This window comes from Elephas maximus, chromosome 19 (assembly GCF_024166365.1).
Source record: "Elephas maximus indicus isolate mEleMax1 chromosome 19, mEleMax1 primary haplotype, whole genome shotgun sequence".
Classification (NCBI taxonomy): Eukaryota; Metazoa; Chordata; class Mammalia; order Proboscidea; family Elephantidae; genus Elephas; species Elephas maximus.
The window spans coordinates 49,384,453-49,406,818 of record NC_064837.1 but is presented as its reverse complement, the minus strand read 5'-3'; the positions used below and the strand labels follow the sequence as shown (position 1 = coordinate 49,406,818).

The 22,366-nt window shown below is 39.6% G+C and overlaps 1 protein-coding gene across 4 annotated transcripts in view; it reads right to left on the bottom strand.

Annotated features, from left to right (window-relative positions):
• Positions 1–18,126, bottom strand: part of ATP6V0A1 (ATPase H+ transporting V0 subunit a1) — a 53,248-nt gene extending 35,122 nt beyond the window's left edge. For 3 of the 4 annotated variants that reach the window (XM_049859527.1, XM_049859524.1, XM_049859526.1), the window contains exons 1-5: positions 18,040–18,126; positions 16,003–16,165; positions 5,570–5,648; positions 4,343–4,440; positions 3,660–3,788 (exon numbers count right to left, since the gene is read on the bottom strand). In XM_049859527.1, coding sequence (XP_049715484.1) covers positions 3,660–3,788; positions 4,343–4,440; positions 5,570–5,648; positions 16,003–16,119 — 423 coding nt within the window. In that variant the 5' untranslated portion in view covers positions 16,120–16,165; positions 18,040–18,126. The other variant, XM_049859525.1, reaches the window with a different exon arrangement.
• Between the last annotated feature and the right edge of the window lie 4,240 nt (positions 18,127–22,366).

Sequence of the window (22,366 nt, the reverse complement as noted above, 5' to 3'; positions counted from 1 at the left end):
GAAAACTATGATGACCAGATCCCCTGAGGACCTTCAAAGCAATATCTAAAACCATGGGTGGAGTATTTAAATCTAATCTTGAAAATCTCGGTTCTTGATTACAACACTGCAAATGTTTGCAAAATTACCTGCTACGCCCTTTGGTTTACCTCTTTCCCCAATCAGAATACTGAAAACCATGCCTTGAAAAGGGAAGAAGCAGAACCTCCAGCAGCTCCGTCTCTATAGCATTTATGTATAACGCAGCACATCCAGTTGAAGCTGCATCAATTACCAAGAACAAACACTTTTAATTTCACCTACATTGAGAAAGGAATGACATTTCATCATTTAAGGTATTCACCAAGCCCCATCACCACACTCCATAGTCGATGACAAACGATAAAGAAAAAGAAAGAAAACAGATGGATGGAAAACTCAGAAGGAAAGGAAAGGAAAGCAAGGATCTGCATGCCATTAACCATTACTTTTCCAGTCTTCTTTACGTTCGCATATGTCATGGTGCTTATGCTAAAGCTGCAGAGAAATCTCTCCAGCTCTTACAGTTCTTCATAAGCAAGAAGACTGAGAAAAGGGTCATCACTAACAAGTCATTTTAAATGCTCTGGATAAGAAATGGCTAAGTCCAATTTGTAATCATCTTAAATCATAAGAATATTCAGTGTATGTTTACTCTCCCCCTTTTACACACCCTGCGAATCATAACCCCTATGCCTAAAGGTGGAAAGAAACATTTTCTCATTTGGCATTCTCCGCTAATTCATTATTATGAATCATTGACTGTGTTCACCAAATTAAAAAAAAAAGAGGTTTAAAATTGGTAGTGTTTTAGGCCATTTGCAAACATTACAATTTCAGGCATAGAAGAAAATCTCATGAAAAACCCCAGCTGGGTGATTTGGAGTTTCCTTATCTTCTGCATTACTGAGAGCGTGCACTCGCATGCACAGATGCTCTTACCCTGCAAGGTCTTGTCTTTTGTCACAGCCAAGACACCTGAGACTGCTGTTCAGCAGCATCGGGGCAAGGTCTGATGAAAGGGAGCTGGCCAAGACTACGAGCTACCTAAGAGCAGACAAAGCACTGACTGTGCACTTGGAGGCAGAAAGCAGAGTGGTTCCTACCAGAGGACTTCCTGTACTGTACTGAAGATGCCAGGAACCAACGTGGGGCTGAGGATGAAAGCAAAGGAAGAACTTCACATGGCTAAGGCCTCCTGCTCACAAGTACTTCCGGAGATTTTTTTTTTTTTTTTTAAGTATGTTTTGTATAAATAGGAGGGGAAAACAACCCATCACGGACGGACACACAGGCCATGAAGACTGAGAGCCTGGCTTCTCGTGATGGCATGTTCAGACTTATTAATCACAAAATAAAGTTCTTAAAGCCGTAACTGAATGATTTGAAAAATTTTATGTCATCTTTCTCAGTAGTTCCCTTTATTTCTAGTATTTTTTTAATTATAAAATTAATAGTTTAAATTATTTCCCTTATTAAGGGAGTCTATTTGTCAATCTTTATTCAGAATTTCTCCCAGAATTAGTGAGTTTAGGAATCTCACTCCAACCCTTAAACTCAGGATGTTATGAAAGACATTTTCACATATCTCAGCAGTGAACTAAAGGTTACATCAAGGGGGGAAAAATAAGGGGTAAGAGAATTAAGACTCAAATGATGCTTAAAGCAGCTGGGCTTTGACCTCGAGGCTAGGTTTACGTGGGATCTGTGGGCAACAGCTCGGACACATTTAGAAAACCATGCGTCTATGACCATATGGAGGCATTGTGTTCTGGGATATTTCCTGATATGACTAAGTGATACATTCCATGAACAGAGGGACCATGTCTTAACTCATCTTGTACCTCACAAAGAGTGGGTGCTCATTAAATGCTCAGTGAAAATAAACATACTGTTTACCAAACCCAAATCCATTGCCATTGAGTCAATACCAACTCAGCGACACTACAGGACAGAGTAGAACCCCAAAGGGTTTCCAAGGAGCCGCTAGTGGATTCAAACTGCTGACCTTTTGGTTCACAGCCGAGCTCTTAACCACTGTGCTACCAGGGCTCCACATAGTGTTAGGCAGTGGGAAAACTGGAATTCAAGACTATTTGTTCACTAAAACCATATGGCATAAGTGGCCGTGCCTGTTGCAAAAGACCTTAAAGACTTGGAAAGAGTTCATTACACTGTCCCACAGCCTCGAATGCAATGATACTGGGGACTACTCAAAGAAGTTACCACCAGTCTCAAAATTCTCCACTCAGTGAGCCAGCTGAATATTCACACAAAACCTCAATTGATAACCAGATTCCGATTCTTGGGAGGACCAGGCAATTAAATTCATATGAGCTTTTCCTCAGCCCAGAAGATCTTTTTAATTAGCGCGGTTTCTCTAAGTCAAATCCTTAGTTACTGTGGAATATGTCACATCTTCAGCAGACTTGCTCTAGCCCCAACCCCCCCCCAAAAAAATCCATTGCTATCGAGTCAATTCCAACCCTATAGGACAGAGCAGAACTGTCCCACAGGGTTTCCAAGGAGCAGATGGTGGATTTGAACTGCTGGCCTTTTGGTCAGCAGCTGAACTCTTAACCACTGTGCCACCAGGGTTTCCCTGCTGTAGCCCAGTGATTCTCAACCTACAGCATGCCTCAAAATCGACTTGTTAAAACACAGATTCCTGGGCCCCGCACTCAAGCTTCTGGTTCTGGGGTTGGGCCTGGGAATTTGCATTTCTAATAACTTCCCAGATGAGCCTGATGCTGCTGGTTGGAGAACTCCCACTCCAGCCTGAAAAACTAGTGAAACTTAGTCTCTCCTCAAAAGACAAAAATCTAAAGTAAAACTGGAAACATATCAGATGCTAACTAAAATGCCAAGCTTTCTGTTCAACAAAGGAAATAAAGAACTTTATGGGAGGGCACACTGAAATCTCTCAAGCGTCTAATCTGGTGGCCATCATAAAAAAACACAGGCTGAAAGCTACAATCTTTCCCAGGTTTAATTAGGAGAGGGTAGCCTTCTGAAAACCTTGCTCCCAAGCCTTCCATGGGGTTAATTGGCAACTTACTGATCCACATTTTTAAATCAGGAATGTAATCTTTTTCCCCTATAAGGTAACGTAGCTGGGTTTATGTGAGAATCCAGGAGTTTCAAACAGGCATCCTAACGATACTTCCATACAACACAATGAAAAACTCTTGAAAATACCCTTTAAAATTTGCTCAATGGCTGATAAGCAAGCATAGAGAATAAAATTAAAATTTGATGACAAGAAGTCTGGAGATTAAAATTTGTTATAATTTCAAGTAACCAGACTTATTTTGTTTCTTCAACTTTAACCTTAAGCAAATACTTACCTTAAAATATACATGTAAAACTCTCAATTAACTATGTTTATACAATTACATTAGGATTCCTTTCACCATCTTGAGACAAAAAACTGCAGAAAATGTAAAAATACAAAAACCATGGTTGGCTATGCACTGCATGAAAAATGGAACATAATCTGACATTTCTTCAACTAAAGCAGGGTGCAAAAATGGTATTGCTTTTAAACTAACAAATCAAAATAATTACTGGAATAAAAATATGGCCCACTTGTACAGGTGGAATATCAGCGGCTCAAATACTAAAAGAAACAATAGTCTGACCTCATCAAAAAACTGTTGAGTTTTTCGAAGTATAAATTTTAATTCAGTCAATTCCAGAAAGTTTCTCTTCAGAGCTTCCTGATTGGTGTTGATTTCCTTCAGTTCATTTTCAATCTTCTCAAAATTGGCCTAGAGGAAAAAAAAAAATCAAATTATTAACTCAAACTAAGCTCAATATGCTTGCTCTGAAAGACATTTAATGAATTCCTACTATAGAACTCTTGCAATCCTGACAGTTGAAAGATATCTCACAGCTACACACCAGATACTGTGATTTTACCAGGGAAATTTTATTTATGAAGATTTTTTGCTTAAAATAGTTTTTCTTTGTCTATAGATTCTAGTATATACTCGGTAAATTTCTCAGGGGATTTCAACTGGATAATTATGGAAAAGCCCATTGGCTGTTCATTTAGCGTCTATAAGATTAATAAGATAGACAAATGGACATTAATCCAATAAGGTTTCAATAAACCATGAACTTATTTAGTGGCAAACGACACTGTTGGAGATACCTTTTGATACTATTAAAAATGGAATTCACTTCAATCCCACCCATAAGAAACTTACAACGAAAGACAAGGGTGACAAGGCCAGCAAGAACTACTCTATCTACTCGGGAAAGTGATGCCTATACATAACTAGAAAGAAATTTATCTGGTTCTCTAGGAAAAACTGCTTACCTCTAAGTCAATCATATCCCGGGGGAAGGGCACTTCTGGGTTTTCGCCAGTGTCCATAATTGGGATATTAGCTTTTCTTATCTCTTTCTCAACAAATCCTAAAATGACAATCAAAATGTGACTGCATGCTGCACATGCCTGGAGCTGCCATTATTTGAGGAAGAGCGTCAGAAAAATATTTTTACATAAAAGCAGAGCTTGTTCTCCATAGTCCTCTTTCTACTATCTCATGCTCTCTAAAGCAGTTACCCCAAAGAGGGTGGTCATCCCACAACTTCCTTCTTTGCGTCTTCTGGTCATAAAACTGGCCCTTATTCACTTTGTCTGCCCACCCGGTACAACTGCTTCCTAAAAATATGATAGTTCTGGCTACAGATACTGTTGGCAACGCAGAACTAAAGAAGAAGAATGCAAATCAACAGGATATTTGACACTTCATATCAAACAGGTTTCGTTAAATTTGGAAACAATCGGGTCAGTTTTAAGTAAAATGAAAAACAAAATACAGAACAAGGCTTTCTTCTCCAAAACACCAGAAAAGTGTTTCAGGTGACAACTATTGACTTTTTTCTGAGGGGAGGGAGGCGAGGTGCAGACGTATCTACCAGCTAACCAAAAGATGGCACAGTATAGTGGCAAGATCATGGGTTTTGGAGCCAGAGAGAACAACCTGAGTTCATATACTGATTCCATCACAACTGCTTATGTTCTTGGGCAAGTCCCTCCACCTCTCTCATCTCTGGTGTCCTCATTTACTAAATGAGGAAACACCCAGTTTGAAGGAATATTACAGAGAATGAATGAAATAAGGTATATGAACACACTAGCCTTCAAAAGACCCTTAATAAATACTAGTTTCCCCCTCATAAATAGCTTAAACTAAAAGACGGCTGAGCTAACATCTAAAATTGATGGTGGTCCAGGTCCTACTTCTCAGAATTCTTTAAAACAGTCCTACTATAAAGCCCTCCCCATGAAAAAAATCACCACAGTATTTCAGCTTGCAGCCTTGTCATCTCAAACAAGGTTTTCACTAGGCACTTCGTAGCCCAAAAACCACAAACTCTACTTGTATACGAGAAACTCATCCTAACGGTATGATCACAAGATTTTCCCTCCTTTCTTATTTCTTACAGTACTTTCTTCATTTATTTAGAGGACTAGCGTCTCTCATCTAAGACAAATGACACATTACAGGAATATCATACAAGACTGAAATATACATACGAAGCTTTCGATCCATTTCTTCACATCTTCTAACTTCATTCACAAATTTCCGCTGGAAAACATTCACATCTGGATTTAACTGGAAAATAAGAACACAATGCCAAACATTCAAATACTGCATGTATTCCCTCTGTTTTGCAAACAACATATCCTGCAAAGTGAAAACCTATTTTCGTGTCCATGTAGGACACAACACTAATCAAATTGCCTACTGATCCATAGGGGCCAGTCACACCAACTAAAAATAAAAACCACTGCTGCAACAATTATTGGAAAGGAGGCAAACTAGGCAATGCATGGTGGTACATAATGTTTTTTCCCAGGCTAAAAGTCCCAGTGACCCAACCCCCCAAAACCGCTTAAAATTTTGGCAATGGATGTAACAGAAACTCTGTCTGGTTTTCTTTCTCTTCTTCTTCTCAAGCAGAAGAAAGAGAAGACAAACTTGTTCTTCTGTCCCAGGGTCTTCACCTTCAGGGTGACATTCGTTCACACACAAGTAATTTTCAAAGCCATGTGACAGACATTGAGAAATATAAACAAGAATAAAACAAGTTCCACACATTAAGAAGCTTGCAATCTAGTAGAGAAGAAAAATAAACATAACCAGTAAAACAGCATGTCATAAATTTCACAAAAGTAATGCAAATAAAGAACTACGGTTACTTGTTCAACATTTATGGAGCATCGAAATATGTGCCAGGCACTGTAGTAGGCATTGGGGCAAATGCAAAGATATGTCCTAGCTTTCAGGAACTATCAGTTACACAGGAGAGACAGATACAAACCAATAGTTACAATCTGTTGCGATAAATGCTACTAAAAGTAAGCAGAAGATTTTGAAAGCTGTTGGCAGTTTCTTATAAAGTTAAGCCTACTCCTCCCTACGCCATGACTGAGCATTCCACTACTAGGTATTTTACTTACCCCACACCTAGGTAGTGGGAGATTTTAATATCTTTTTGACTACTGATTGATCAAGTTGATCAAATATTAATAAGGACACAAAAATGTGAACAACACAATTAACAAGCCTAATCTAACACATACATGACACACACACATACATAAATAACCCAGCATCTCATTCTTTCTTCAAGAACTCATTTCTAAAAACTGACCACAAAACAGGTCATATAACGCAAGTTTCAACGGGTAAAGATCTGATACTATAACCACCCATGTTCTCCGATTACACTGCAATTAAGTTAGAAATCAACATAAAAAAATAACAAACAACAATTGGTAATTTTAAAAAGTTCTAAATCATGGTTCAAAGAAGAGATCATAATGAAAAAATTTAATATTTAGAATGGAATAATAATGCAAATAATATTGACCATATTGAATTTTATGGAACCCTGTAATCCTGGAACACAACAATGGTTAAAGAAATCCCCCTACACTTTGAATTCCAGAAAACAGCTTACTGCAAAGAATCCTTCTTCCATATGACTTAGATAGGACCCACGGTTGACGTCTCGTTTACTTACGACACTGCCAGATAGCCTCCAAATTCCCATTCTTTGCCTCATAAATGATTAGCTGAACTGCTTGAACATAATGCTTGTTAACCACACTTTGGATTCACCACACTTTAAGATTCTCTCCTTCCCTGTGTCTACAAACTTTGGCCCACCTTCTGCCTGAGCCAACAGTCCCCTCCTTAAGAACCCCTCCCGAAAAGATTAGTCCAAAGGACTAATGGACCACATCTACCACAGCCTCCACCAGACTGAATCCAGTACAACGAGATGGTGCCCGGCTACCACCAATGACTGCTCTGACAAGTATCACAATAGAGGGTCCCAGGCAGAGCTGGAAAAAAATGTAGAACAAAATTCCGACTCAGTAAGGAAGACCAGACTTGCTGGCCTGACAGAGACTGCAGAAATCCAGAGAGTATGGCCCCCAGATACCCTTTCAGCTCAGTAATGAGGCCACTCCTGAGATTCACCCTTCAGTCAAAGATTCAACAGTCCCATGTAACAAAACAAGACTAAAGAGGGCACCAGCCCTGGGGCAAGGACTGGAAGGTAAGAGTGAGCAGGACAGCTGGTAACAGGGAACCCAGGGTTGAGAAGAGAGTGCTGACATGTCATGAGGTTGTTAACCAATGTCATACAACAATGTGTGTATTCTTTGATGAGAAACCAGTTTGTTCTGTAAACCGTCATCTAAAGTTCAATTAAAAAAAAAAAAAAAAGAACCCCTCCAGGAAAATTGGCTGCTCTTAGAGTAATAATAGAAAAGACTAAAAATTAATGTTATGTGTCCAATTCTATATTAATATGAAAGAGCAAAGGGGCTAGAACAGCCAGACAATTCTGATGAACAAAGTGAGGGAACTCTTACCCTATAAGACACCAAACCTTATCATTAAGCTATGGCAACTAAGTTACTATTGTATTAGTACAAATCAAAAACACCAAACCCATTGCCATCAAGTGGGAACTGGGATAAACAAATAGGCTAATGGACCAGAAAGGAGAATCTGTAACAGACCCCTATACATTTACAGGTAGTCCCTGACTCATGACAGCGTTACGTTCTGACGCTGCCATCATAAGTCAGTTTTGACGTAAACTGAATGCTTCATTTTTTTTTTAGTTTTCATTATTATTGCCTTTTATTATCAGTACCTTTATAAATCCAGAAGTATTTTGAACTGTAAATCCTAAAACTGAATATCTGAGACTGAACATGCTGCACATACTAATAAGAAGTACCAACCAACAAAGGATGATCGTTAGCGCAGTTGGTCGTAACTCTAATACGTCATAAGTTGGAGCCAACTTGTACAAATTCAATGTTTTACAGAGATGGGATTATAAATTATGAAGAAAGAATACATGTATTCAAAAAGTTGTTTTGGGACAACTGGTTATTCATATGGGGAATAAATAAATTACATCACTTGTTACAAAAATAAATCCCAGGCAGATTTAAATTTAAGTGTGAAAAATAATTTTTTTTAATTTTGTAAGCAAATGTAGAAAAATATATTTATAATCTTGAGGAAGCGATTTCATTTTTTTTAATTGTACTTTAGATGAAGGTTTACAGAGCAAACTAGTTTCTCATTATAGTATACTTTTTTTTATGACACTGGTTAACAACCCCACAACAGTTCAACATTCTCCCTTCTTGAACTTGGGTTCCCTATTACCAGCTTTCCTGTTCCCTCCTGCCTCCTAGTCCTTGTCCCTGGGCTGGTGTGCCCCTTTAGTCTCTTTTTGTTTTATGGGCCTGTCTAATCTTTGGCTGAAGGGTGAACCTCGGGAGTGACTTCATTACTGAGTTAAAAGGGTGTCTGGGGGCCACGCTCTTGGGGTTTCTCCAGTCTCTGTCAGGCCAGTAAGTCTGGCCTTTTTTTATGAGTTAGAATTTTGCTCTACATTTTTTTCCAGCTCTGTCCAGAACCCTCTATTGTGATCCCTGTCAGAGCAGTCAGTGGTGGTAGCCGGGTACCATCCAGTTGTATTGGACTTAGTCTGGTGGAGGCTGTGGTAGATGTGGTCCATTAGTCCTTTGGACTAATCTTTCCCTTGTATCTTTAGTTTTCTTCATTCTCCCTTGCTCCTGAAGGGGCGAGCCCAGTGGGGCATCTTAGATAGCCACTCGCAGACTTTTAAGACCCCAGATGCTACTCATCAAAGTAGAATGTAGAAAATTTTCTTTATAAACTATTATGCCGATTAAGCTAGATGTTCCCTGAGACCATGGTTCCCACAGCCCTCAGCCAGCAATTCCGTCCCTCAGGGAGTTTGGATGTGCCTATGGAGCTTTTGTGACCTTGCCTTTTACAAGTCGTGCTGGCTTCCCCAGTATTGTGGACTGTCCTACCCTTCACCAAAATTACCACTTACCTATTGTCTATTTAGTGTTTTTCCATCTCTACCCCTCACCTCCCTCATAACCATCAAAGATTGTTTCTTTTTGTGTGTAAACCTTTTCATGAGTTTTTACAGTAGTGGTCTCATATGATATTTGTCCTTTTGTGATTGACTTATTTCACTCAGCATAATACCCTCCAGATTCATCCATGTAATGAGATGCTTCGAAGATTCATCATTGTTCTTTACCATTGCATAATACTCCATTGTGTGTATGTACCACAGTTAGTTTATCCATTCAGCTATTGATGGGCATCTAGGTTGTTTCCATCTTTTTGCTATTGTGAGCAATGCTGCAATGAACACGGGTGTGCATATGTCTATTCGTGTGACAACTCTTATTTCTCTAGGATATATTCCAAGGAATGGGACTGCTGGATCATATGGAATTTCTATTTCTGGCTTTCTAAGGAAGCGCCATATTGTTTCCAAAATGGTTGTATCATTTTGCATTCCCACCAGCAGTGCTAAGAGTTCCGATCTCCCTGCAGCCTCTTCAACATTTGTTATTTCCCATTTTTTTTGACTGGTGCCAATAATGCCAGGGTAAGATGCTATCTCATTGTGGTTTTGATTTGCATTTCCCTAATGGCTAGAGATCCTGAGCATTTCCTCATGTGTCTGTTGGTCACTTGAATGTCCTCTTTGGTGAAGTGTCTCTTCATTTCCTCTCCCCATTTTTTAATTGGATTATTTGCCTTTTTGTCGTAGAGGTGTTGGATTTTCTCGCAGATTTAGAGATTAGACCTTTGTCTGATTTGTAATAGCCAAAAATTTTTTCTCAATCTGTAGGTTCTCTTTTCTTTTGGTAAAGTCTTTCGATGTGCATAAGTGCTTAAGTTTTAGACGATCCCACTTATCTAGCTTGTCTTCTGGAGTTTATGTTTTGTTGGTTATGGTTTATATCCTGTTAATGCTGTTAGGACTTCTGGCGTTGATCCTATTTTTTCTTCTATGAACTCTATAGTTTTTGGCTTTATATTCAGACCTTTGATCCATTTTGAATTAGTTTTTGTGAGGTATGGGTCTTGTTTTATTTTTTTGCAGATGGACATCCAGTTTTGCCCACATCATCTGTTAAAAAGACTGTCTTTTCCCCATTTGATGGACTTTGGGCCCTTGTCGAAGATCAGGTGACCGTAGGTGGATGGATTTACATCTGGGTTCTCAATTCTGTTCCATTGATCAATATATCTGTCGTTGTACCAGTACCAGGCTGTTTCGACTACTGTAGCTGGATAGTAGGTTCTGAAGTCAGGTAGTGAGAGTCCTCCTGCTTTACTCTTCTTCTTCAACAGTCCTTTACTTATCCAGGGCTTCTTCCCTTCCCATTTAAAGTTAATGATTAGTTTTTCCATCTCTTTAAAGAATGTTGTTGGTATGTGAATTGGGACTGCATTGTATTTGTAAATTGCTTTGAGTAAAATTGTCATTTTCACAATGTCGAGTCTACCTCTCTGTGAGCATGCTGTGTTTTCCCATTTATGTAGATCTCTTTTGGTTTCTTGCAGTAGCGTTTTGTAGTTTTCTTTGTATAGGTCTTTTACACCCCTGGTTAGATTTATTCTATGTATTTTACTTTTTTAGGGGCTATTACAAATGATATTTTCCTGATTTCCTTTTCATTGTTCTCTTTACTGGTGTATAGGAATCCAACTGATTTTTATATGTTTATTTTGTAATCTGCTACTCTGCTGAATCTTTCTATTAGCTCCAATAGTTGTCTCACGGAGTCTTTTGGGTTTTCTATGTACAGTATCATATAGGGACGGTTTAACTTCTTCATTACCAATCTGGATGCCCTTTATTTCTTTTTCTTGCCTTATTGCTCTAGCTAGGACTTCTAGCACAATCTTAAATAGCAGTGGTGATAAAGAGCATCTAGGAAGGATTTCTTATATAAGACACAAAAAGCACAGCCATTAAGGAAAAGATGGATACATTTACCTACATTAAAATTTAAAATGGTATATATGTCCACTGGCCAAATACGGAACAATTTAAACATCAAAAAGAATGGCGACAATAAAAGATTATAACGTACTTAATAAAAATATCCATGGATTCCCCATGAGTCTCAGGAAAACGAAAATAGGATGGGGGAGGGAAAAATTCTTTATTAAAGAAAAACGATAACTAATAAATGTAGAAAGAATAATAGAATTGGAAAATCATTTTTGCAAGCACTTGCCTACTGAATAATTAATTGATATAGGCAACGCTCAGTTGAATGATGTCAAAACTACTGGATAAAAAGCTACTGGGAAATGAGATATTCACACAGTCTCAAAGTATCACTCCACGTTACTTATTAATTGCAAAGGGGAAAGATACCTTTACAATGGAGAAATCTAGCAAACAACACCTTAATCAAGTGATCAAACTTATTATCACCAATAACAGGACAAATGGCATCATGTGCCTTCAGCTGTAACACATCGAAAAGGACACTATCACGTATGCAGTCTTCTTGCCAAAAATGTTCGACCTAAATTCAATTACGATGAATTTATCAGACAAATCCAAATTGGGTGACCTGCAAAACAACTGACCTGAACTCCTCAAAATATCAATGTCGTTCGTGAAAGACTAAACAAACAAAAGCTGTATTTTTGCAGAACATGAGAAGTGGGCTGGATTTCTCCTTGGCTACTCCACAAGACTCCTTTCGTTGGTTCTTCACTGATAATTCCACTTTGCCTTTCTCATGCCTTCCCTCAGCCTCCCTTTCCTGCCCCCCTCAAAAAAAAGAAAAAAAACCAACCAACCAAACAGCTATAACGGGCATTACTGGAACAACTGGAAAAATCAGAATGTGACTATATATTAGATAACTGTATTAAATAACGTTAAATTTCTTTCCTATGAAGAAAAATCTCTGTTCTTAGGTGATACATGCTGAAGTATGAAATATTTAGGGATGAAATGTCACAGTGGCTATAAATTACTAACGATGCAGTAAAAAAAATTATATCAAAAGGGGCAAAATGTTAACAATTGGTGACTCTATAAAGGACATCTGGGCTTGAAATTTTTCAAAATATAAATTTTGGAAAAAAGGAAAATATTGGTAAGCAAAAAAATACACAATAAAATTTATGAATGTCAAGATATATCATAATCCAAGAGAAAAAGCAAGTCACAGCCTGGAAGAAGTTATCAGTAAAGGATTAGAAAAAGATTAGCTTCTAGAATACATTAAGAACTTTTACAAATCACACAAGTCAACAAGCAAAAGACAAGCAACCCAGTAGACAAACAGGCAGATGACATGGACAGGCATTTAATAGAAGGGGAAGCCCGTATGTCCAATAAACAGACAAAATGCCAAATTTCACTAATAATCAAGGAGAGGCAAATTAAAACAGTAAGATACCATTTCACACTCATTAGATTGGCAAAATTCTTTAAGTCTCAGCATGGAAGTGTTGACACACTGCAGAACAACAGGAACCGTCAAACACTGACGGGAGCCTAAACCGGTATGTTCCTTGTTAAGTATACTTTGACAACATCTAACAAAGTTAAAGATGCACACAGTGCCAGTTATATCGTTAGAACACAGCAGGTCCGTGAGATCAAAACTATTTCATAATAACGCCAAGAGATCATTTGCCTTGTTCACTCTCATTCTCTCATGAAGTGTACAGTGGAGTTTTCTAGAGGCTTACGACATATAATATCACAAAAGATTGATTACAGAAGCAGATATGAGAATCTGTCAGCTATTACTTCAAAGAGACATTGAAGACATTTGTAAAAATGTAAAGATAATACCACTCTTCTCTTTATTTTTTTGTTTTGGAAAACATATCTATTTTTCATAAAAATGTTATTTATAACATGTAGTGGGTTTACTACTGTAATTTAAAAACGATTTAACAAATAAATGTTTTGAACATTTCTTGGTTTTAATTTTTAATACAGTAAATATCGACAGCTACAGCTCACATAAACAGAAGATCTTTAGGGGCCTCAATAATTTTTCAAAGTGTAAAAAGGTCCTGAGACCAAAAAGTTTGGCAACTACTACCTTAGAGAAAATACCACCTAAGTATACCAGGAGACATATACAAGAATCTTCACTGCAACACCGTAATAGCAAAGAACTGGAATCAACCTAAATGTTCATTAGCAGGAAAAACTGATGGATAAACTATGTATATTCTTACAATAACTACATAGCAATTAAAATGAATGAATTAGAACTACCTGTATCAACATGGTCAAATCTCAGAAACAATGTTGAATTTTAAAAAAATCCAGTGGTAAAGGATACATACAGTATCCCATGTATAACGTTTTAAAACATATAAAACTACACTATGTATTATTATTTAGTGATATATACATATGTAGCAAAAGTAAAGCAAAGCAAAACATGGAAATGATAAAGGCAAAAATCATCGTAGAGGTTATCTCAGGGGAGGAATGGCATGGAGGAAGGATACATAGGTAGCTTCAATTTTATGTGGAATATTTATTTCTTAAGTAGGGAGTAAGAATACAGGTGTTCATTATATTATTCCTATACTTTTTTTTGTATGACTCAAATACATCCTAAGTAAAAAGAAAGAAGTCTAGATATAATACATGTTAAGAAGAGAGACACCACAGGACCAGATGAAAGACTGCAAAGTTAGGGGTGACTTAGGTTTGAAGCCTAGAAAATGAAAAATATTGATGTATTAGCTCATGTTAAGTCAGGATGAGGAAACAGGTTGTTAAAAGGTAGAGTGTTGGGATTTAGACATACTGAGCTTGAGAGAATCACCAGGTGACAATAATCTCAGAGAGCTGTAAATAGAGGAATGGAGCTTGGGAGGTCAAAGCCAGAGATGCAGTTTGGGGAGTCAGTGAATAAAGAGGGAAGATTTCAGAGTAGATGAAATCACCAAAAAGATGATAAAGGAAGATGTGGGTGTAGAGGAACTTATCCAAAGAGAGAGCATGGGAAACACCCACACCTATGTGGGGAAAATAAGAGTCTAGTGGAAAACAAAATGAGTCCTCAGAAAGATAAGAAAACAAATCAGAGTCAGGGATGAGAACATTTGAAGAGAGGTGGTATAAAATGGTTCAAAGAGGAGGAGGAATAAGGCCATATCACTGAATTATTGTTTGTGCAATTTCAGTTCAAAGACTGAGAACTTCCTGAAAGTTTACCAATGCAGAAGCCTATATTGATTAATCTCACCTCTCTGGCCACTCCTCTTTTCATTCATCCATTCATTCCAACAAATATTGATTACCTTATATGTACTAGGCACTAATGATACAATATAAGCAAAAACAGACCCATCCCCCTCTTCATAGTGGAGAAGACTTTAATCGACGACTCACACTGATGAATGTACAATTACAGCTACAACGACAGCGATGAAAAAGAGGTACATGGGGCTTTGAGAATGCATAATAGGGGGATCTGACCGACGATGGGTTACTGAATTGCAAACTCCCCTTTCTTTCAGCATGTACATTGTGCCTTCTTGATCAGATTGTAAGCCCCATAGGACATAATATTTTAGACTATTCATTTTCTTCTGATACCTTCTCCAAGTGTCCGGTATAATGCTCCAAAATAATGAATATTCAGTACGCACTTATTTATATACTATACTATCTGTAGCTATTACTTACATACTAATATATCTGTGGCTAGATGCCTCAGGTTTTGCAATAAACGCATCTTATTTTATGGAAGAGCTAAGCCAATTTTTTTTTTTTTTTTTTAATATCCTGCTATGGGAAGTGTTAAGGAGCCCAAAGGCAAGATGAAAGCCTTGAACAGGTTAGTTTGATGTCCTCTACTGCATCCCAAGCAATTACCTTGAGAATGCAGAGGATTGTTATCAAAGGGGGAGCTAGCAAAAGCATGGAAGGAGTGACACATTCTCACCAGTAGAAAGATGACTCAAAGTGTATGCTCTACCAATAGTAAGCCAGTGCTATAATGTTATTTTTACAAATAAACAGAACATCCACCTGTATACCAATGATCATTACAGCACTATTCACAATAGCCAAATGGTGGAAACAACCTACATGTCCATCACAAATGAATGGACAAACGAAATGTGGTATATTCATATAATTGAATGTTACTCAGCCATTAAGAGAAATGAAGTCCTGATATATGCCACAACATGAATGAACCTTGAAAACATTATGCTGAGGGAAATAAGTCAGTCACAAAACGAAAAATACTATATGATCTCACTTAAATGAAACAAGCAAATACATAGAAACCAAAGATTATTTGTGGTTCCCAGGGGTGGGAGCGAGGGAGAAGGAGTTATTGCTTAGGGACTAAGTTTCTATTAATGGTGGTGGAATAATTTGGAAAGGGACAGTGATAATGGTTGCACTACATGATGAATGTAACCAATATCATTAAATTATACAGGTAAAATTTTTTAAATGTACTTTTTACCACAATCAAAATTCAAAAAAACAAAACATTCATCATAAGGCAATTAACCATGACGAGAAAAATGAGTTCAGCAGTAATCAAGAAGCAGTTCTACAACTACTTACATCACGAAACTGAACCTTTCCAAGTTCTCCTAATTCACTGACGCAACAATAAGCAGCTTCTGACTGTAGAAAAAGCTGGGCCAGCGTCATCTCCTCACTCCGGAAAAGTTCCCCCATGGTGGCAGAAAGTACCAGTCAACAGAGCGCCTAGATTTCTCTCCACCTAAGGCAAAAAGAAAATTACATGACCTTGGAAATTTCCAAGTGGGCCAAAAGCAAACAACACCCCAGCAAAGTTCTTCTGTTTTGCATTTTCATTTCTTCCACCCCACGCTGACAGGTCTTTAACAACTGTTTTGATATCCTGCTTAGAAAGACGGAAAGGAGAAATTGCATAGGCAGTTACTAAATCCCGTTCCACAGAGTGCAAGATGAAAAGTCACTTCTTTTGCAGTCAACATCAGGATCAAGTGACAATGTTTCGGGACAACTCAATACATGAGAACGTATCCAGATTAAAGACAGGAACTGGGAATCCCAAACAGCTCTTTAAATACCCTGGACATTCACGATGCCCTATCTTTTTTTGCTCGTGCAGGAAACAAACGTAAGATACCTTGATGACGCCGACCTTGATGACTCTGTTGTCTCTGCTGTAACTAGTTTTCCACCCTTTACTGGCAATGCCCTTCTCTAACAGCCAAAGCCCCAGCATTACTCTAAAGCTAAGGCTACACTAAAGGGTTTAATCTTCCAAACGCCTCAGGAAACACAGTTTTGCCCCCTAAGGAATTCAAATGTATAACCACTATCAAAAAAAAAAAAAAAGAGATGAAAACCAACTTCATATTAAGTTCAGTTTCAAATTAAGCATAACAGGAATACATTGGTAATGACAAAGCAGTTTTACCAAGACACAGAGAATAAGCTTTCCACCCCTGCAGCTTTCTGTTTCTTATCCCCACCTTCAAGATTAATTGTACTCCTCCATCTGTCAAGTCTGTCCTGCTTCAGCCAATAAAGATTTCCTTTAAGGACTGCCTTACTGTTGCTGGGTAAAAAAGAAAATGGGCGCTATCAGTGGTCCTGAAACGGCAATTATTTCTTCTCAGCCTAGGCAAGGCACAGTCTGTACAGTACCTAAACTCAGCATAACGTACGGTATTTTAGTGTCATGAGGGCATTCACATTCAGAACTGATCAAGTGAGACTGGCATCAAAGGAAGATGCACTCTTCTGGAAAGCTGGGAGATATTTTCAGGAATTTGAGTGACAAGACCTTTGTGCATTTGATGTTGAAGGTGGCAAGACAACACACTCAAATATAAGCATGAACTTGTCAAGAGATTATGTAGCTTGACTTCAAGACTGTCTATACTTGGATCATCCAAAACAGCTGTCACTAGCCCCACCCAAAAAACAAAACCAAAAAAAAAAAAAAAAAAAGGACAGATTCCACAGTCTTTAATCACATAAAATTATGCCTGACCAGCAATAGCCTCCAATGAGGTCCCTCCTTCCCTCTGTTCTTTAATGATTACAGGTCTCCCCAGGACATCTCTATCCCAAGGAGCCAATCAAATACTAAATAGGCCAATGCGGTTCTGGGGTCACAAAACAAAATGGTAAGCAACGCCAATTCTACATAATGAGTCCAAACACAGCAGCCCCCGCACCCTGCCTCAGGGATCTCATTACTGTCACCCAGTCCTCCCCTCCGAACACGGTATTCACCTGCTCCATTTCCTGCCTACCCAGTGAGAAAGCAGGAATCTTGGAGCCCTGACACACCTACCTCCTGGGGTGGGGAATAAAAGCGGGGCAATCCCCAAATTGAGAGAGCCTTAAGAAGTCCTCTAAATTCAGTTCCTTCGCCTACCCCTTAAATGGGGGAAGGCATTCAGGTCCTCCAAAGGGAAGTGAACCTTCGGTTTCTCCGCTCACAGGAGAGGTGCCCAAAGAGGGGCTGAACGCCATTTCCTCTCACAGACCCAAATTTCCTGCTAATTCCTTTGACAAGCAGGGAGGTCATGAGAAGGAGTTCCTCCGCCCCTCGGAGGCCGCTCAGCCTGCGCTGTACCTGCAGCCCCCGCTCACCTCCCGCTGCCGGCCCCACCGCCTCCACAGCAGCCGCAGCAGACGAAGCCCGGAGACTCCGCGGCTCGGGGCAGCTGAGCCTCGACGCGCGTGCGTCCGCAAAGCCCCGCCCCCGCGCCGCCCCCGCCCCCCGCCCCCACGATGACCTCATCGCATCCGGCCAATGGGGTGCGGCCTCGCCCCGGCTGCCGCAATGCGGCGTCGCGGAGGCGGGGGCGGGCGAGAGTCTGCGCGCTGACGCCATATTGTTCTTGCTGCTGCGACTAAGGGTTTGGGAAGGGTAGTGAGTGGCGCTCGCCGTGGGGGTGCTGGGGTCTCCGGTTCCCGAGCCCTTCGGAACTGCTTTCCCTCACCCTTGTCTTCGAGGCAGGACTATCTGCTCTCGTTTCCGTATCTGAACAATTAATTCACAGCTTTATCTCCTCGAGGAAAATAGTATGAAGAAAAGGGATAAATCCCACACAGACACACACGCACCGGTTATTTCCTTGTTTTACAGATGACAAGACTTGAGACCCAAAGTGGATAGTGACTTGCTTAAGGAGTTAGAGATTGTAGTAGAGCCTTAACCAGGGTCTCGTTTACTTAAGTATGGAAAACCCTCCTAAAAAGAGTACTTGATTCATTCCCTCCAGCAACTGGTCAGGGTTTATTTTTCTGCAGTTAACAGTGGGGAAAAAAAAAACATAAAACCGTATGTTGTGAAAGTGAATTTTCATCTTGTTTGGTGGATTCCTGTGGGGTCATTTGACCACTTAGGGGTTTTCGTTCCTCAAATTAAAAAAGAGATTTTTTTTTTTTTTAACGAAAAGTGATGACTGGGTATTCTCAAAAACACCTTCCTCAAATATTGGTAATGATTCTCTTGCTTCTCTTTGAAGGAGGAGTAGGAATCCCAGGTCCTTCCTAATAACCAGAACTCTATCTGGAAAATCTTGGAAAACCGGTTATTCAGTCTCCGTGGGTGGTGGAACCCTATTGAGATTCAAGTGTGAATTAAAAATTCGAGTGTAATGGGGGAAATATTTCAGATAAGAGCCTGGTGCTGATAATTTTGTCTATGTGACAGAAATATCAATCCTGCTGTGGCAGCCTAAGAAATAATGAAGGGTGAAAACGGACGTTTTGTTTTAATTTTCTATCTCTTTTTTTTTTTATTGTGAGTGAAGATATAACTTGACTTCATTATGATTTTCCTGAGCAGTTGGGAGACCCAGGCCCCCCTTTTCCCTGTGTTTTTAAAAGTTCTTTAGCTCTCCCAACTTTCTGGGGAAGGCGGATAGGGACCCACATTCGAAAGCTTGCAAAGTTTTAGAAAACTATTACACAATTCCTGTCATTTCCTTCCTTTGAGACTTAAAAAAAAAATTAACCTCAGAGTCTGCTGCTTCCTAACCACAAAATTTTCATACTCCATTGAGATAGCCTTTCCTCTGAACTCAACTTGATTCCCTTGAACTCTCGTTTTTCATGGCCTTCTTGAGCTCCTTTTCTTTCGAAGCTCTTTTTCTGTCACCTTCTCTCTCCTGCCCTCAGTCTTTCCCCCTTGTTTATTTCATTTCCCTCAGTGCTTTCCTGCTTGACAGTCTTATCTATTGCCAGGCTTAAATGTTTGTGTGGGACTCAACATCTATTTTTCCATCCACCTCTCTTCTCCAAGGCTCAAAGATGGAATTTAAACTGCCTGCTAAATAATGCCATTCAGAAAACAAATGCTTGTTGAGGGCCCCATATGTGCCAGACATGGTGCTAGGTGCTAAAATCAAACCAAACCAAACCTGTTGCTGTCGAGCCCATTCTACTCATAGTGACCTTACAGCACAGAGTAGAACTGCCCCATAGAGTTTCCAAGGAACGCCTGGTGGATTGGTGCTAGGGATAGGAAAATAAAATGGACATGCTTCCTATCCTAGAAGAGTTCATAGTTAAGTGAGAAATGCTGAGGTTGTTAGGTGCCTCCGCGTTGGTTCTGACTCAGAGAGACCCTATGTACAACAGAACAAAACACTGCCCAGTCCTGCACCATTCTCATAATCATTGCTGTGTTTGCAGCCACTGTGTCAGTCTATGTCATTGAGGGTCTTCTTTTTCTTCACTAACTTTACCAAGCATGATATCCTTCTCCAGGGACTGGTCTCCTTTGACAACATGTCCAAAACACATGAGACAAAGTCTTGCCATCCACACTTCTAAGGAACATTCTGGCTGTACTTCTTCCAAGTCAGATTTGTCCATTCTTCTAGCAGTCCATGACATATTCAATATTCTTCGCCAACACCGCAAGTCAAATTCATCAATTCTTCTTCGGTCTTCCTTATTCACTGTCCAGCTTTCACATGCATATGAGGTGATTGAAAACACTGTGGCTTGGGCCAGGCACACCATAGTCCTCAAAGTGACATCTTTTTCTTTAACGCTTTAAAGTGGTCTTTTGCAGCATATTTGCCCAATGCAATAAGTTTGATTTCTTTACTGCTACTTCCATGGGCATTGATTGTGGATCCAAGCAAAATGAAGCCCTTGACAACTTTAATATTTATTCCGTTTATCATGATGTTGTTCATTGGTCTCGTTGTGATGATTTTTTTGTTTTCTTTATGTTGAAGTGTAATCCATACGGAAGGCTTTAGTCTTTGATCTTCATCAGTAACTGCTTTGAGTCCTCTTCACTTTCAGCAAGAAAAGTGTCATCTACATATCGCAGGGTTTTGTTTTTTTTTTTAATTTTTATTGTGCTTTAAGTGAAAGTTTACAAATCAAGTCAGTCTCTCACACAAAAACTTATACACACCTTGCTACATACTCCCAATTGCCCTCCCCCTAATGAGACAGCCCGCTCCTTCCCTCCACTCTCTCTTTTCATGTCCATTTTGCCAGCTTCTAATCCCTTCCACCCTCTCATCTCCCCTCCAGGCAGGAGATGGCAACATAGTCTTAAGTGTCCACCTGATCCAAGAAGCTCACTCCTCACCAGCATCCCTCTAGATCCCATTGTCCAGTCCAATCCCTGTCTGAAGAGTTGGCTTTGGGAATGGTTCCTGTCCTGGGCCAACAGAAGGTCTGGGGACCATGACCACCGGGGTCCTTCCAGTCTCAGTCAGACCATTAAGCCTGGTCTTTTTACGAGAATTTGGGGCCTGCATCCCACTTTATCCCACTGCTCTCCTGCTCCCTCAGGGGTTCTCTGTTGTGTTCCCTGTCAGGGTAGTCATTGGTTGTAGCCAGGCACCATCTAGTTCTTCTCGTCTCAGGCTGATGTAGTTTCTGGTTTATGTGGCCCTTTCTGTCTCTTGGGCTCATAACTACCTTGTGTCTTTGGTGTTCTTCATTCTCCTTTGGTCCGGGTAGGTTGAGACCAATTGATGCATCTTAGATGGCCGCTTGCTAGTGTTTAAGACCCCAGACGCTGCTCTCCAAAGTGGGATGCAGAATGTTTTCTTAATAGATTTATTATGCCAATTGACTTAGATGTCCCCTGAAACCATGGTCCCCAAACCCCTGCTCCTGCTACGCTGGCCCTCAAAACATTCAGTTTATTCAGGAAACTTCTTTGCTTTTGGTTTAGTCGAGTTGTGCTGACTTTTCCTGTATTATGTGTTGTCGTTCCCCTCACCTAAAGTAGCTTCTTATCTGCTCTCTAATTAGTGAATACCCCTCTCCCACCCTCCCTCCTTCACCCCTCTCGTAACCATAAAAAAATATTTTCATATCTGTTTAAACTATTTCTCAAGTTCTTATAATAGTGACCTTATATGATATTTGTCCTTTTGCAACTGACTAATTTCACTCAGCATAATGCCTTCCAGATTCCTCCATGTTATGAAATGTTTTACAGATTCATCACATATCGCAGGTTGTTAATGAGGTTTCCCCCAATTTTGATGCTGTGTTCTTCTTCACATAGTCTACCTTCTTGGATTATCGCTCAGCGTATAGATTGAATAAGTATGGAAAGGATACAACCCTGATGCACACTTTTCCTGATTTTAAACCACTAGCATCCCCTTGTTCTGTTCAAATGACTGCCTCTTGGTCTATGTGCAGGTTCCACATGAGCACAATTAAGTGTTCTGGAATTCCCATTCTTCACAATGTTATCCATAATTTGTTATAACCCACACAGTCAGATGCATTTGCACAGTCAATAAGACACAGGTAAACATCTTTCTGGTATTCTCTGCTTTCAGCCAAGATCCATCTGGCATCAGCAATGATTATCCCTCATTTCATATACACTTTTGAATCTGGCTTGAATTTCTGGCAGTTCCCTGTCGATGTACTGCTGCAATCGTTTTTGAATGATCTTCAACAAAATTTCACTTGCATG